This window comes from Aedes albopictus, unplaced genomic scaffold, assembly GCF_035046485.1.
Source record: "Aedes albopictus strain Foshan unplaced genomic scaffold, AalbF5 HiC_scaffold_600, whole genome shotgun sequence".
Classification (NCBI taxonomy): domain Eukaryota; kingdom Metazoa; phylum Arthropoda; class Insecta; order Diptera; family Culicidae; genus Aedes; species Aedes albopictus.
This window is the reverse complement of record NW_026917422.1, coordinates 1-18088: the sequence shown is the minus strand read 5'-3', so window position 1 is coordinate 18088 and position 18088 is coordinate 1. Positions and strand designations below refer to the sequence as shown.

Sequence of the window (18088 nt, the reverse complement as noted above, 5' to 3'; positions counted from 1 at the left end):
AGTTGGACAATACTGCATCCGAATCATACCTTGTTCCAGTAGTTGATACACGAAGTGGTATTTTGTATCCACGTGTTTGGATCGATTTGTGGCACGTCCGGATTCCATTTGCTTAATGCAGGATTGATTGTCTTCATGGATCAATATTGGCTTGATTATGTCCACAGAAAAATCCGTTAGTAGTCGGTCTATCCAGAGTAGCTCTTGACAACTCGCTGCGAGCGCTACAAATTCGGCTTCTGTGCTGCTAAGGGCAACGCAGGTTTGCTTACGTGACCCCCAGCATATTGGACCGCCGCCGAACAGGAAAAGGTATCCAGAGTTGGACTTACGACTCTTCACATCATTCGCCCAGTCCGCATCCACGTATACTTCCAGGTTTCGTTCGCCTTGTCCCAAAACAAGTTCGTGGTCCATGGTAAGCTTGAGGTATCGGAGAATCCGCTTTGCTTCATTCCAATCTGCTTGGGTTGGTGCACTCACCGATCTGCACAGGATGGAAACGCTTACGGCAATATCCGGTCTGGTGTTTACCGCCACGTACAGCAAACTTCCAATGAGGCTGGCGTATTGGTGGTTGTTCGACAGCATTACCTGCTCCTCCTTTTGCTGGATGTGGCCAGGGTCTAGAGGGTATTTGGACGGCTTCGCTTGATTCATGCCAAACTGCTCCAAAATTTGCTTGATGTACGTCTGCTGGCTCAATGAAAATCCTTTTTCGTTGCGTTTGATTTTGATTCCAAGAAAATGGCTGATATCCCCCAACGACGTCACCTTAAAATGTCTGTTCAGAGTTTTGATGATTTCTTCATACTCCTCGTCATCGTTGCAGGCAATAACCATGTCGTCCACATAAATAACCAAGTACGTATATCCTTTTCCGTTGCGTCTCACGTACAAGCATGGGTCGTTCTTGGATTGCTGGAACTTCATCCGCTTCAAAACTTGATCGAATTTCTTGTTCCAAACATAGCCAGCCTGCTTCAGTCCGTATAGGGATTTTTGTAGTGAACACACGGCATCCCTGTTTTCATCCTCGTATCCGGGTGGCTGTCGCATGAAGATTGATTCCTCCAGTTCTCCATTCAGGTATGCGGTCTTCACATCTGCATGCTTCACGACCATTCCTCGTTGACTGGCAACCGTCAGCAGCACCCGGAAAGTCACCTGACGAACCACCGGTGCAAAGACTTCATCATAGTCGGTCCCGAACTTTTGGGTGAATCCTTGAGCGACTAGCCGGGCTTTATATCTTACCACGTTTCCATCTTCGTCTAACTTCCGCTTGAAGATCCATTTACAGCCAACCGCCTTGCGTCCCGGCGGTAAATCGGTCAGCTGCCATGTGCCATTCTCTCGCAACGACGTCATCTCATCGTCCATAGCTGTCTTCCACAACTCCGCTTCAGGTCCTTTCATGGCTTCATTGAATGTCCTCGGCTCGTCAGTTAGCTTTCGCACCATACCAGTGGTCTCTCGATATCGTTGTGGCAATACTCCTCTCGTGCTACGCATCGGCCGACGCGCTGACGTATCTCCTCCATCAGCTTCGTCTTCATTCGAGGTATCATAAAAGCTGGAATCTGTATCCTCAGGCTCCTCCTCAACCAGGGTATCATCAACGTTGCCTTCTTCATCAGAAACTTCTCCATCTCCTTCAGACTCGGGATTGAACGGAATGACTTCAGCTTCATATTCCACAATTTGCGACGATACCGGACTCTTGGGGGAATTATCTGCTTCCTGATCTTCCATTTCGATGAACTGCGCATCACGGCTGATGATTATCTTGTCGGTGTCCGGGTCAATGAACCGAAAGGCTTTGTGGTTGTCTGCATACCCAACGAATGTTAGCTTCTTTCCCTTTGGATCCAGCTTCCTCCGTTTCTCGGCCGGAACATGCACGATGGCTGCGGTTCCAAAAATGTGCAAGTTGCTGTAGTCCGGCTGCTTCTCGTACCACGCTTCGTAAGGCGTCTTTTCGATGGATCTTGACGGGAGCATGTTTTGAAGATGCACGGCTGCATTCACTGCTTCGGCCCAGAATCGATGTCCGAGTTTTGCATCCAGTAACATACAACGAGCCATCTCCACTATCGTCCGATTCTTGCGTTCCGCAACACCATTTTGTTGTGGCGAGTAACCTGCTGTGTACTGCGGAACAATCCCGTTGGCTCGGTAGAATTGCCCCAAACGCTTCGCCTTATACTAACAAAAACGTCAGCTAAAGAACTCAGCATGCGAAGCCGAAGAGTTCCTACCAGCTACTAACGGGAGCGGAAGGGCTCAGTATGACCCCCTCCCTCTCCCCTTACGTAATATTTGAACGAACCCTTCCGGGTGGATGTACAGCAAGTGTCGAAGGGATCAATATGACAATCGTTGGTCGCTGGAGGGCGAAACGTTAGGAATTCAACAAATTAACAACAGAGTCGAAGGGCTCAGCATGGAGGTAACCAAAGAGCTTAGGAAAAGGCTCTAGTGGAAAAGCATATTTTATTCGGCGTTGATTCAGGTATCGAGTATGTAAATAATTAAACTTTCCGAAGCTCAAACAAAACCTAAGATTCAATATATCATGCAAACACTTTGCAAATCTCAGAGGGAGTGCAAGGTGAAAACGAAATTTCGACGAATTCCTTTAAACAATCACACTAGTACAGTTTAGATAGCAAGATGCCAAGATACCAAGAACTATCCGAAGGAATTTGACGATTTTAGCTTAAGTTTAACAATAAAGAGACGAACCAGCCAAGGGCTGAAAGTCTCTTTAATAAAGACAAATCAATCAAATCAATAAGTTTTACAAAAACTCCATTAGACGTTTCGGATCATGGACTCAAATTCCACGTTTGAATATTTTTTAAATATTTATTTTTTCTTACTATTTTACCTTTTTAATCATAATGATTTTGTGTGTGTGTTTCTCCATTGTTTGCTCTCTCTCTCTTTTTCTCTTTCTTTCTTTCGGTCTTCGCTACTTACAATTACAAAGTTTCATTCTCTGCTTCCACCTGTGGTTCTTCTCTTTCTTCATCATTGCATCATTCGCTCTCGATCGCGCGCTTTGTGGTTCTGTGTTCTGTCTGTCTGTGTGTGTGTGTGTGGTGAGTTTCCTCGACGCGATTTCCAAACACAATCGCGCGCATCACGCGCTCGTTCGGATAAGTCAGTTTGTTTACACACAAAAATCAACAACAATAACAAGCAAAGAAAACAAAGTTAGGGGGGAAGGGCTGCGAAAACGATCGAGTGGAAGGGGTATCCGAACGAAACGAGGATTGATCGGGGACGAAATGAAACAAAACAAAAACGAAATGGGTGTATTTTTTTAAGTATGCATGGTTTTTATTCGTAAAAATTATAAAAAATAATCGATAGGGGCCAGCAAAATGAACCGTTAGTTGATTTGTATGTTCAGTTTTTTTTCTGTTTCACGTGTTGGCATTTTCCTGCTTCTTTTTCCATTTAAAAAATGACTACCAAATAAATAAAAAAAATATGTTGGGGACAATTAAATTAAGCTAAGACCTAGAACTGAACCAACCAACTCGGCTCGGGATGGTGGATGCTGCTGCTGCTGCTGCTGGATACAAAACGAATGCAACTTCTCCTCTACACGCTGCCGCAGCTGCGCGCTCTCTACACTCTTAAACTGTTATACACAAATATAATTACAAAGCTGTACACAATCTCTGATGTTGCGGAGGATGTTTGCAAACGCCGAGAATGCGGAGGAGTTGCGCGCTCGGCTCTCGCGAAGAAGACTACGAGACGCTCTCCCACAATTGCGATCGGTTTCTCCCTCTCTCTGTCTCTGTATCTTCTTCGTAAAACCAATGGAGCGTTGCGCTTCCTCGCGTTCGTCGCCGTTTGTTCGGGTTGTGTTACGAGTTTTTTTTTCTATTGTTTAACTTGTTTTTTTTTCTCTAATTGCTACTCGTTTTGCTCGAATGTTCTCTCTTCTCCACACGTGTTTGTGTCCGCATTACGCGCGGCGTACGCACGCGTCCATTGTGTAGGTTTTTGTCTCAGTGTTTTTCATTCATTTTCTTTATAATTGTACAATATTTTTAATAGTAATAATTATCTCTCACATCGATTCTTAGTCTGACTGCTCCTAGCTCATATTTAGTTGTTTTCTGTTTTATCTCAGTTTTTGTTTTTATTTATATAGATGTGTGTTTGTTTTCCTCTTTTTTTAATGATTATTAATCACTGTTTTTTTTGTTTCGCTTCACTATTGCGACAGCCATAGCAACACACGCGCACGCACAGCGTGTCTCACACGTACACACGCCAAGAGCTTCCGCACTTGAGACACTTCTCGCTCTCACACATACAACTCTCTATACACATTTTTTTTCTGTTTGTTTAGTTTAGACCTATTATTTCTTGCTTTAGAAAATTATTCATACTTTCCTACTTACATTTCCGGCTTTCTTTCTTTCTCTTGTGTGTGTATGTGTTTGTTTCGCACACTTTCCGCGCACAAACACACATTGTTGTGCGTGTTTCCATGTGCCTTAATCAGTGTGAGTGAGTGAGTGGTTTCACCTTTCGAGAGAGAGACTCAACTGTTTTCGCTTTTTCTTCTTACAATTTTTTATTAGTTAGTTTCTTTCCCTACTAATTCTCCGGTTTCTTGCTTTGTATATATTTGCAGCTTATCTTACTCGCTAAAAATTTTACATATAAACAAATTTCTACGATTTTCCTCTCTGCTTCTGCTTTTACTTACATTTCTCCTCCTCCATTTTCATTTAAATATGTATGTGTTTTTGTGTGAGTGACGATGATTCAGTACTTTAAATTAGGATTCGACGCGCTTCATTTTTTCGTTTCTTCTTCCTCTTCTTCTAGATTTAAGTTCGGTTCTACCGAACTGCCACCGCCGCGGAATCTTCGAACGAAGCAGGCGGCGAAACGTCACGTCAGCAGCGTAGCTGCTGGGTCAACAAAACAAAGGTAAACAACAACTTAGAGGTTATGACAGCAGGGGCTTGCTTGGCGCCGCCTTTGTTTCTAATGAGATTCCCGTTGTTTTTGGATGGGGGGGTTTTGCGCTCTTCAAGATGGGATGCGTTTGTGTGTGTGAGTCGTGAGTGAATGATGAAAAAAAGGTGGAAAATGAATGCGAACGAAATGAAACAATGAAAACAACCGAACAAGATGGCGGATGGGTGTGATAGGTGACTAACTCGGACAGACACAGAGACAAACAACACAACTAGGAAATATTGTTTTCGGTTTTGTTCGAGGCACCCTTTGGTCGGCTTAAGGGTGTGAGAGTGTTTGTGTGTTGGCATGCTCGCACATCTACAGGCATATTCGATTGTAAAATTTTGTGTTTGTACACCGGGGTCATTCTGGCTTTGGATTGTGCTTTAAATGTTGAAAATTAATAAGGAAAAAAAATCTAAATGTTGGAGAATGTCAAAAGTTGTTTGAACCATAAGCTCAGATAATGCGTCTCAGCTTTACGATCAGTGCAGCAGGTAATTAGTTCGCGAGTTTAACGTGACTTTCAACTGTCAAACGACACATGTCAGACGTTAGATCTTTTGATTTTCAGTACTTCTGAAAGGAATTCGTACAATAATTGCTTTCAGAAGTCCAATTGCAATCGTAGTAGGTCAAACGTAAAATCAACTGCATAAAAAAGTGGGCTCCACGACGAACACTGCAACGGGAGTTTGGCAGCTTGAAGATGGACCCAATTTCTAGCACAGGAGTATCCCGGTGAAGATGCTCATGAGCTTGTAGAGCGGGTCGAACGCCATCTTTGTAAGTTTTCTGACCAACGAATGTTTGGAAGTTATTTATTCGGAAGGAGACGGCGACGTCTGCAACTAGGTCTGCAATCAAAACAATCCTATAGCAGCATCTTACCAGAAAACAATCGGCTGATGATGAAGTAAGGGGAACCGATTCGTCCACATTCTCAGTTCGGTTGATGAACATAGTTGGAGTAAGAATTGCGTCTGATCATAGCACACCTCGCAAAATTCAAATTTGAATTCCGTTGTCTTTTGGAACACGTTTTTTTTTTAAACACAGCAAGCTACATTTGTGTGAGCTTGACACAGTCTCTTTTATGCAAAGCAAATAAATTTGATCGTTTTCAATTAGTCTAAACTACGTTTTTTTACTGTTCCAGCTGATTCCAAATCACAACATTTTTGGCGACGAGGTAAAATAAAGACAACAGTTCTCTACGCAACGAGTTTCAAGCTGGTATATCAACGAAAATGGCGACAAATTCGTTTCCTGCATACTGGGATCAACCAAGAGATAATGCTCCTTCTCCACGAACATCAAATCTTGACGACACAGCCAAGGTAAGTCTTCTGCAAAATCTGAATCAGGCATCACACAGCCCCTTCGTGAACTACATCCTGTCCAGGCTTCCGAAGGATATCCAGTTCGACCAAACGGTTTCCTTGCTGAAGAAAATTCTCGGCACACCGACGTCCGTTTTCAACAAGCGCTTCCTGTTCCCGCAGCTGGTGAAAAACGAGGCCCACGATATCGTAAGCTACGATGGGAAGGTAAACAGTGCTCGCAAGGAGTTCGAGTTCGAGAAAGTGAACATTGATTACTTCAAGTGCTTGATATTCGTGTGTGGTCTCAGGATACCACGCTACGCTGTAGTCCAGGCACGTCTGTTTACCCGTATCCCGGAGGGTGAGACGGCTGACACACCGGTTACTTTCCCGACGCGCATTGACGAGTTCCAACGACTGGTCAATCTCAAGGCGAACCCAACGCTCATCGAAAAACAATCAGGTTCGAGGCATGTCGACCACGAGGTCTCGGAGAAAGAGGAGCACCAGTCTCATCGTCCACCAAAGGAGAAAGGTAAGTCACTTACATCCATACCATGCTGCAATGCGGTCTCGTCCGTGACTCTCCGTCTTCCGACCATCGCTGCAATACATATGATCGCATCGGTCACAAGGATGGCTACTGCGACTGCATCAAGAAACTTGCGAAGCCGGAGCAGAAACAGTCCAACGATAACAGCTCTCAAACTCGAAGAGTTGCTGTGGTTAACCCCATCGCAAACCGTTTCAAGAAGTGAAGATTCGTCATCACGTTGCTGCAGCTAGACTACGCAAGTTACATCACGGAGATCAATCTGCTAACAAACTTGGAAACTGCTTGTGGTCGTTGCCATGCGATTTGATCTGCAACATGAAGTCCAGTAGCTCTGATGTTAGCGAAATAATCGTGTTCGCATCTGTGTGGACTATTCGACTGGACTGAACGACTCGTTGGAAGCGAACAACTATCCTCTATCGAAGCTTGAGGAGATTTTCTCTCACTTGCTTGGAAGTCTTATCTATATCGACTTATCTGACGCCTGCCTACAGATCGAGATGAACGATGATTCAAAGAAGCTATTGGCCATTGACATGCATAAGGGGCTGTGCCAAACCGCATCGCTGCAGAATGAAATCCGTGCGATGAAAGCCGTCATTCCAGGCATTCGCTCATTTATCGCCGACACCATACAGTTTTTGGCCCTGCTTGGGAGGCACACGCAGAGATTGATCCCAAAGCACAACGGTTATTAGAGGAAGATATGAACAGCCAAGAAAAAAAAAAAACAAAGGAGCGGATTTTTCCGATGATAAGTCGAAGAACCTACTGAAGTTCAGGGTAAACCTGACAAATTCCCAGAAGGGCTGTCGTTAGGAGTTCGGTTGAGCAGCAAATGTGGTCGCAAACAAACAATAAATGATGAGTCATGTAGCCACCATGGCTATAACTAAAGAGCAGCTACATTGCATTCGAACTCGACTCGGGGACCAGCAACCATCCGATGACTGGAGAGTCTTTTTGGAACCTATGCAATCCTTGCTATACGCAGCAGAGCAGTACGCTATGCTAAGGTGACACTTTGTAAAAGAATGCATATTCTATTATCTATTGTTAGACCTCCAAAGAAGAAGCACCTAATAAACTATTATTATAACAGCCAATCTCGTATTCTGGAGTCTACAATGCCCCGGAATGAACCGCATGAAGTCTCTGGCGAGAAACTACGTGTATTGGCCAAACATTGACGAGGATGTTCATCAGTTTGTACGTGAATACAGATCCTGCGCTAAAGCAGCGAAAGCTCCGACGAAAACTGCTTTGGAATCCTGACCGATGTGCACGAAATCAATGCAACGTATCCACATAGACTAGGCTGGCCCAATCTACGGATATCATTACCTGGTGATCTTGGATGCCTATTCCAAATAGCCCGACATTTTCCGAACGTGCAACATAACAACTACTGCAACGTTAGAATCTTTCGTGAAACGTTCGCCCGATACGGAAATCCGGAAACCCTAGTTTCGGATAATGTAACATAGTTTACAAGTGACCAATTTCAGCAGTTCTTTCAAGAGAACGGAATCCATCACATGCGCAAAGCTCTATTCCATCCTCAATCAAATGGTCAAGCTGAACGGTTTGTGTATTCATTGAAACGCGTACTCAAGAAGCTGGAGGAGAGAACACACCATCTTTGAGCATCTCCAAACCTTTATGTTTGCATACCGCAATACACCAAAGAAATGTACTCCACAATCAAGAACTCCGCCGCAGATGTTTCTTGGTAGACCAGCTCGCACAACCATGGTGCTTCTGAAGAAACCTACCGAAACAGAGCAACGAAAAGCGAAACATGCTGTTCAACAAGCAACATGTAGCTAAAAAACGTGAGTTTCAACCTGATGATCTGGTTTATGCTGAGTATCACAAAAGCAACAAGAAATGGATGGATCCCTGGAAGGATTGTAGAGCGAAAAGGATCTGTCAACTACAACGTGTACGGTCACACACAAATCAATTGCGTTACCGATTTGATACTGAAGAATCATCCGTAAGCCAATCCATTCAATTACCACGGCAAATACTCCTCGAAGAGCATATAGAATTTCCTAATTTTGAAGGAGATGTAGTTCATGGAGACCAAAGATGTGACATACCTGAGCCTGCTCCACCACAAGTTAGCATCGAGTCTAACGATGAAGTTGATCAAGAGGTCCAGCCAATTCAAGGCCAAGAACAGTCTGTGAATCCTGAAGCAGAGCGAACATTCTGGTCTAGGAAGCTATCAGCTTGGTTGGCCCCGTTCTAAAAGGGGAGATGTAGCAAAGCAGTAGGCCATGCTAAGGTGACACTTCGTAGAAGAAATTTTCTATTGTTCGTTGTTAGACCTCTAAACAAGAAGCACCTTATAAACTATTATTGTAACAGTTAATCTCTTATTCTGGAGTCTACAATTACTATACTATATCCAGATGGAGGGAACTCTAACTGAAGCGTAAATAACTAAAAAAGAAGGAATCATACAGAAAACTGTTGGGTAGTGTATGGTAGTTTGGTCCATAGCTGAGTAGGCCATGCCGTTGGTGAAAATTGTTATCATTTTTTTTGTCAAACCGGAGAGTACCACATTGGTGACGAGAAGAACCCATTTGCTGAATAATCTTGAAGTGTAACTTTTAAGAATCAAGAAGAAGACCAATTTGATGAAGCAGAAGAATAATAAGGATCAACGGATATTTGTAAGGAAATGTGGTGACATTCTTTTCGGCTACACACCTTGTGAAGATCAACGAAAACAAGGAGGGAAACAACAGAAAAAAACAAGGAAGAGTTTGTTCTCCTGCCGGTTGAAACTGAAAGGACCAATTGAAGCTTAAGGTAATCATAAATAGTCTGTTTTCCGACGGATAGCATCTGATTGAACCAGACATGAGGGAAATCGTAAAATCTCGCCTCGAAAGACAGAGAAGCCGAAGCGGCGGATGAAATTCCGTCCGGAGCTGGCAATAATGTCTCGTGTCGAAAAAGGGAGGCGCAAAAGGGGCAGTTGGCGAAATTGAGAGACTTCATGCAGCCCTGCATTCGCATTTGTGCTCATTCTGCGAATGGAGTGACGTGAGAAAAGTCGGAGTCGTATATCGAGGTGACTCTCCATTTGATTTACACGAGTCACTTCATTCGAGACGGGATTCCTCACCTCCGACTTTTCTCACGTCACTCCATTCGCAGAATGAGCACAATTGAGAAGACAATAATTTTCAAAAAATGGTAAGGGGCGACGTTTTGATATTCTCCTTCAGGACATAAATTTCATCAAATGAAAATCTAAACATAAACTGAAAGGATAATTGACAGATCACATATTCGTTTCAATCGCATGCTTTTTACCACGACTCTACCAATTGCATTCCAAAAAACCTCCCCAATTCCCCACACACTGAAACAAAAAATACCATCCATTTAAAAAATGAGCGACGAGCTGCACACCCCATACACTTTCTATTGTTTTTCAAACAAATATAAATACTACTACGGCGCCATTTTGTTTTGTCGTGTTTGTGTAGCACAATTTCATCGTCGAGCTCCTCCTCCGTCACCCACGCGCGCGCTCCATTGTTTGCCGGCTTTTGTTTTATACAAATATCACTACTTAACATTTACAATTAGAAGTATGGTATAGTACAGAAGTTGCCGGCGGGTTTGTGCGTGTGTGTGCTTGCACACACACAACCCCGCCCTTGGTTGGTTTGCGTGTTGTGCCTTAAACAACTACAGCGAAAGAGGGATGAAAAAACCACTACTATTGTTACACGCACACGCGCCTAACACAACAACATTCGCGTCGGTTTCCATTAAATTGGAAAAAATGCACAATTTCTACAAATATGTATGCGTGTGTCTGTGTGAGTGTGTGTTTGTTAGTTTTGCCGTCAAATATAATGCGCGTGTCTATTGTATATATATTAAATATCTCACTAATAATTTCCGTTTATCTCTCTCTTTCTCTTCGCGCGCGCTTGCTTCGATCGAAAAAATGTGTTTTGTTGCACCATTCACACGTCGATTCGTCGATTTTTCGAACGACGCTCTTGTATGTGTGTGTTTGTTTGTTTTGTTTTTTTAACGTCCTAATTACAATTTAAAAATATCACCTTTTGTTGTTTTTGCTTCCTCTCCTTTTCTTACCGTCGTCCGGGGACTGGGCTCCCTTCCCGTCCAATCAGTGCATCACATGCTCTCGGTCCCGCCTCTCGCTCTTTTGATTCGTTTTCTCGGTTGCTATATTGTTCTCAGTGTATTTGTTTGTTTGGTGGCGACAGCTGCTCCCTCCCTCAATCGTCGTCATCGATGACGATCAGTGATGTGGACGCCGTTGATGATGACTATCATCGCGATTGGCAGGAGTCTTCCTTTTTGTGCATATCGACCGACACGGGGTGAGATCCGGGGCCACCGGGCATTCCGGGTACGGGGCCTCCCGGCGCTCCAGGTGGTGGTCCGCTGGGACCTCCTGGAGGTGCGCCAGGCATGGGACCGTTGGTTGGCGGACCTAGCTGGTGAGATGACGGAGGTTTCAGACTACCGGGCGGACCACCCGGGGGTCCTCCGGGTCCTGGAGGTCCCGGCTGCATCCGATGGTGTGACTGGGGTGGTGGCACAGGACTTGGTTCTTTGCCACGATAGTGCGCTGATTGGGCCGCATACAGAAGCGAGGCCTTGGCCTCCTCCGCCCGGTACAGGTCTACCATGGGGTTGTAACGAAGCTGGTGCAGGGATTCGAGCCGATAGTCCCGGAAGGGATCCGCTCCCCACGGACCAGGCGGAGGGAAATGCGAGGGAATACCCATCGAGGGCGGTAGAATCGATCGGGAAAGATGGGCAGTCGGTAGCAAGTGCGCCGGATGTCGGCCAGTCATGTACGGATGCGGCATCATCGAGGGATGATACCGTGGATCGGCAGCCACTGCCGCCTGACTTCGCATCATCATCTCTTCCTCCTTGCTACGCATGCTAACCTGAGGTTCCTCCTTGATCCGGATGTCCAGTTCGGTTCCGTTCCTCAGGGGAGACCTGTCTCGTACCATTGAATTCGCCACAGCGGCTGCCTTCGATTCCCGTTGCTGTTGGACCAACATCCTCTCCCGTTCCATCTCTCGCCTCTCCATTTCTCGTCGTTCCTTCTCCTTTCGTTCCCGCTCCCTCTCTCGTTCACGTTCCCGCTCACGCTCTCGCTCTTGCTGCTCTTTTCGTAGCTTTTCTTCCCGTTCTCGTTCCCGCTGCTTCTCGCGCTCTTCCCGTTCTCTCCTCTGCCGTTCCCGTTCCCTTTCATCGCGCTCCCGTTGCCGTTCGCGTTCCTCGGCCTCCCGCCGCGCCGTTTCAGCTGCCACGCTCGGGTCCGGCTTGATCGTCGGTGGCCACGCACCACCTGCTCCCGGCGGTGGCCCCGGCGGATACCCAGCCACTCCGCGTGGTATTGCACTGTAACGACAAACACAAACATCCATCAGTAACGAACCTTCCCCCTGTCGGAATTTGATCGACGAACTTACCTTCTCCACGGGTCGTGTAACGATCCGGCCATCTGCGATCCAATCGGGATTTCCCGCGAGAACGGCGACAGCCCACTGAAGGGCGACCCGCCGTACGGCGAAGCGTATCGACCGAAGGGGGAGACACCTTTTGAAACACATGTAGCGGCATTTAGTACATGGTTACTGCTGAAGACCATGCCAGAGGGGAAAACCTTACCTAAATGACCGGCCGAGCCGATGAAGCTCGGCGGCAGCGGGGCCGACTCGTACGGTCCGGGCCGACCCGGCAGCCCCGTCGGTGGATAGGCGGACGAGGGCAAATCGTGCGGTCGCACCAGACTGGCCGCCGGCGGCGGGTACATGTGGGACGGCGGCCGCAGCATGTCCGTGGCCGTCTTCATCGAGGCCGCCTTGTCCGGGTTCTGCTTGGCCTGGTGGTGGTAGATCTCCCACGCTATCCGCACGTGCATGGCGTTCCATTTGCCGGTTTTCTGCGAAAGAGGGATGGGGGGAGAAAAGATTGTGATGTAGGTCCGAATCGCCAAAACAGGGCTGTGCGCTATTCCAGTACAATAACAAAATAGGTCACATTCACGGTTTGAAAGGTGCAACAGGGCATATAGGTAGTAACTGCCGGTTATCCGGCAGCGTGAAGCGCGAATGTGCTCGAAACGTGTTATGCATCGCTAGAATAGAAGTGCTGCGAGTATTACGCTGCGAAAACAGAAGAAACGTTGCAGCGGATTGTTGAGCGCCCTGGGACTTGGTGAATAGATGAATGTGACCTATTGTTGCATCGAGCGAGACGAATCCGACCGTTCCGCGGCAGTGCGATTTTACCTCGTTGGCGCCTCGTCAGAGGCGCTTTGAGCCGTAAAACTCTACACAAAACACATGCAATGAACGGATGAATGGATGGAGGATGGGACAACACAAAAAATGGAAATGGAAAAAGCGCGTAATGAACCCCGGATGGGGATGAAGAACCTACCTTTTTGGTCGGGTCAACCGGCGGTGCCTGCTGCTGTGAACGTGTAGTAGTAGTAGTATTGGTGGTGGTAGTAGTAGTAGTGGTGGTGGTGATGGCGATGAGTGGTTACACGAAACCAAAACAAGTAACAAGAACGAGAGAACCGGAAACAAGAAAAACAAAGCTTTATGATTGGCTGCTGGGGGCGGCGCTGCGCATGTGTACGTGTGTTTGTTCGAAGGGGTGAGGTTAGGAACATTTAACACACCAACCACAGACAACAGAACACAAATGATGGCCTACTGCGGGTGTGGGGATGATCTGGGGGATGGCGCAAAGGAACTAACCTTGGGCACAAACGATTGCAGGTGGCTCGGTGGTACGAATTGCGTTGGTCCGCTTAGGCCGGGATGGAGCAGTCCGGGACCGTACGGATAGCCGGGTATTCCGAGCCCCGTCCGGTAGAAGGGCGAATCGACGGCACCGATCTTGGGCACGTCCTTGAAGAGAGGCGGTGGAAAGAGGGCTGGCGTCGGAGCGGCAGCCGTCGGAAGGATTGGCTGGTGCTGATGCTGGTGTTGATGCTGATGCAGATGGGTGTGCTGATGCTGATGGTGATGCAGCTCCTGGCGCAGGTAGGGCGGCGCAGGAACCGTGCTGAGACCACTCCGATCAAGAAACCGATTGTCCAACTCGCGTCGCAGCATGTCTTGGTCTGTTGAAGAGAGAGGGTCGTTTAGATGCGCTGTTTGCTGACACTGGTGTAGACGGGGCTTACCTTTTGTGGAGAATAACGATTCGGCCGAGAACGGGTGCGGCGCCGTGGGTTGCGAGGGAGTGCTGGCCGTGGATACGACCGGAGGAGGTAATGGCGCTGCGAACAGCGGCGCCGGGAATGATGATGGGGGTACGGAGGAATGCGACGTCGGCGGCTGACTGGGCGTCGGTCCACCGGACGAGGCAGAAGGCGGGGGAGGAGTTGGTCGAGACAGGGAGGAAGAACTGTTATTTACAATGGAACTGGCCGCAGCCGGTGAGTGTGACGGTGGCGCCCCGGCGGAAGATGGTCCTCCCACTGCGGTGGCCGAAGGTGGTAGGGTCGGCGGCCAACCCGGAGGACCGGCCGGTAAGCTTGCGCTAACACTGGAACTACTGCCACTGGTCGTCACGGCAGCTAGCGAAGGTTTAGGGTAGGTAAGACTAGAAGATACGGCTGACGAGGCCGCCGACGAAACGGACAACGCCGCCGGAGAGGATAGTGCAGGTGGACCAGCCGAACTATAAGGAAGCGTTGGTGATGGACCCGGTGGAGGGCCACCGGTACTGGCGCTACTCGCGCTGCTGCCTCCGCTGCCGTACGGTAGCGCAGATCCTGGCGTCGATCGCGATAAACTACTTACGTTACTACTGAAACGAAATAAAACAAAACAAGTTAGTGACGCACTCTGACACTGTGCTGCCATCTCTTGTAAACTCACCTATAACTATCTCTTTCCCGGTTGGGACTATGCCCCCTAGGAGAGTGCGTTCGCGCGCTGGCGCTGATCGAGGGATGCGACAGATGGGCACTATTGCTATTACTACTGCCGGCGCTGCTGCTAGTAGGCGGGAGGTGTGATGACAGATGGTGGGCGCTTCCGTGCGGCATTCCCGGCGGGAGTGGCCCCACCAGCGGATGATGCGAGGATGGTCCTACTAAATGCGACGCTGGTGGTTGAGGATGCGATGACAGTGGCGGCGGTGGCGGCTGCTGTTGGGACGCTGCCGCCGGATGATGAGGAGGTAAGAGATGTGATGAGCCGCCGAGCGAGGGATGCGATAGCTGCGACGGCGGCTGATCCCTCAGCGATGGGTGTGATGATGGAGGGGTAGCGCCATGGGGAACGCCATGCGGGGATGGTATGTGGGAGGACGGTGGCGGCACAGAACCACTCGAGGAATGAGGGGGTGCCGCCGCCGTTGCCGAAGGGGCCGACGAAGAGTTACTATTGCTGCCGTTGCTGTTGGCGTTCGGAGTGATGGGCCGCACGATTTTCGAGGGTGGCTGACCCATTGGAGAGGCGTCCCGGTCGCGGAGGTGTGAAGGACTACCGTTGGCGCCCGCCAGAGGGTGCTGCAATCGGGAGTCCATTAGGCCAAGACCGAGCATCGACGGTGGTATGCCGCCGAGGCCTGGAGGAGCGCCTGGATGCATTCGAGGTGATAGATTTGGAGCCGCCACCGAGGGCGGTAGATACGGATTGTGTTGAAAGCTACCGTAGGGGGCGTAGAGAGGGTATCCGGGGTAGGCCGCCCGATAGTGGGGTGGTATACTACCGAGACCGTTCGGTAACATCATGGCGGCTGAATGAGGGATACCCGGATGGGTGGCATGAGATCCGTTGAGTAGACCTGTTGGCGTTACAGCCGCCGAGAGGGCAGCACTGGTTGCCACAGCAGGGCTGTGTGTCCGCAGGCCGATGCTGTTCGACGCAGCCAGTGAGCTTTCCACCGATGGATGGATGGCGGGACTTTGTCCGCTTGCAGGCGTCGCCGCCGGTGGCGTGTGGGGTACGTTCACTGGCAGTGAAGATGGCGCTGCACTGTTGCTGCTCGAGTTTGTGTGTGGCGGCTGACCACCGTTGGCTGGTATAGTAGGCGGCGGCAGTCCGTTTGGTAAGGAAGCCGCCGACGCCGTTGTGGCAACGGCTGCGAAGGACGACCCCGCTCCGATAAAACTCGGAACGGAAGAGGGCTTCACAGGGCCGCTGTTACTACTACTACTGTTGCTGTTGCTATTGTGCTGCTGCATAGGCGTTTGTTGCGGCGACGGCGGCGGCTGAGATTGCGGCGTGTGCGGTTGTTGCTGCATAGCAGGCGACGGAACCGATCCGATCGGCTGCAGCGGCGACTGAGGATGAGGAGACCCTTGCTTGCCGGGTTGCTGCGATGATGACATTGCCGTGGTTACCGTCGTCGTCGCAGTCGTTGTACTTAGCGTCGCCGGAATCTTAGCGGAGGCCGTCGGTAGGAGCGGCTTACTGCTCAGGCCGGCCGTCTGTGGTGACGCAGGTGGCTGCGGTTGCTGGGGCGACGGCACACCGGGTTGCTGCGATTGAGGCGACGCCACAGCTGCAGGATGGCCGCCGATGGGCGTTAGGTGGGTACCGATCGGACCATTTGAGACCTGTTTTGCAAGGGAGATAGGAAAAAAAAACAGATTGTCAATGAGCTTGTTTATGCTAATTGAGTGCCCATTACGATGCTAAGTGGTGCCATTAGTTAGGCGCGGCTGGGTTGAACCTGGTCGTGTACAAGGGCGTGTGCGGACAGGGTGCGATGGCGACGCAACTGCTGCCTAACCGATTTATTATAAACATATAAATCAGGCAACGGGGAGTCGGTGCTGAAGGCGGAGGCGCCGACCGCGGATGGAATAGATCAGTGGTTTCTAACATAAAGGGACAAAGTTCCGAACGGAACTTTCAAGACGCTTGAGGCTTAAGTATGCACACGCAACTTAAGGCTGCATAAAGTTCCGAGGAGGAGGTTAAGCAGCTTTAAAGCAGGCTCTCGCAAAGTTAGAAAATATGAGATTTCCAAGACCAAATCACGGACAAATAGAAGCATGACTAATTGCGATCATCGTCATGAAAGCATAACCGCCCAATTCTGTTCACGCTGTGTTTTGTCAAGTGCTGACTAGGTGGCAGTAATGATCAAAAATCAGACAAGAGTAAGACTGATGCAAGCGCCGTGAGTGACCGAATGGCAAACTACAAACATTAACAGTTAAAAAGATAAACAATGACAAGTTATTAGAGTCAGACGTCTGTTTATGCTTTCAGGTTGGTATTATAATCGGTTGAAAACCACTGGCGTAGATTAAACTATTGATTAGCACGTCGCGGGAATGCGATACGGTACGGCCAGAATTACCTCGCCGACCGACATCCTCAATTGAAACATAACCTCTAAATTAACAGTGTTTCCCTTTATGTCGTCCCCCTCCCCACACCCAGCCTACTTTGATGCCGAGCCGATAAATGTTGAGAGGCGGCAATTTTCAAAAACAAGTCCCATGCTCACTTAATTAAACGCTCATTAGCATAGGCGAGGCGTCAGTGAGTGAGTGAGCGAATAACTGCGAGTGGAATGAGTATGAGTGGGTGCAAAAAACGCGCTCACAAAATTATCATTTAATTTAATCACCTCCGTTCGAGAGTTCAAGTGTTCGCGGTTCACGGGGACGAAAAGTGCCGATCGCCCCCTCCTCTGTGCAAATAAACCGAATTATTGTGTCGAGTTATTTTGCAAATCAAATTAAAATCTACAGCGGCACCTCGCCGGGATTCCCCGGTCCTCGGAGCTCTCTGCATGAATAATCGATGTGCGCGCGAATAAATTTTGTCAGGAATTTTAATTATTTCATGCCAACGTGAGTCCATTATACTCGTTGCGCATAAATTGATTTCGAAATGCAGCAGTCCGCCCGCAGGCCGAATGCTGTCCGAGAGGGGCGGATGAGAAGTGATCCGCACACCTCGCACACAGTAGGCGGCTCGTTTCGTTCGTCCTGGTCCTATGGTGGGTGGCGTAGCGCTAGGAAAGGTGAAAGCGCGCGCGGTCACGCGTGCATACATTTAGGCGCTTTCGTCGGAAAAAGACGCTGCCGCGTCGATGACGACAACAGTGGATAAATTCGTAATGCGATACCGATGTTAGCGCCGTTCACTTACGGAGGAGAGTCGGAACGACCGACCGCAGAAGCACGAAA

The 18088-nt window shown here is 48.6% G+C and overlaps 1 protein-coding gene across 6 annotated transcripts; it reads right to left on the bottom strand.

The window, feature by feature from the left end:
* Positions 1 to 4037: 4037 nt before the first annotated feature.
* Positions 4038 to 16498, bottom strand: LOC109415781 (uncharacterized; the record flags this gene model as incomplete). 6 transcript variants are annotated; one of them, XM_062843868.1, is given in 7 exon segments in its annotated part: positions 4038 to 12309; positions 12381 to 12507; positions 12580 to 12853; positions 13354 to 13386; positions 13680 to 14047; positions 14111 to 14739; positions 14811 to 16498. In XM_062843868.1, coding segments are annotated over 7 exon segments (4212 nt in total), but the record flags the coding sequence as incomplete, so codon positions are not given.
* Positions 16499 to 18088: the final 1590 nt, after the last annotated feature.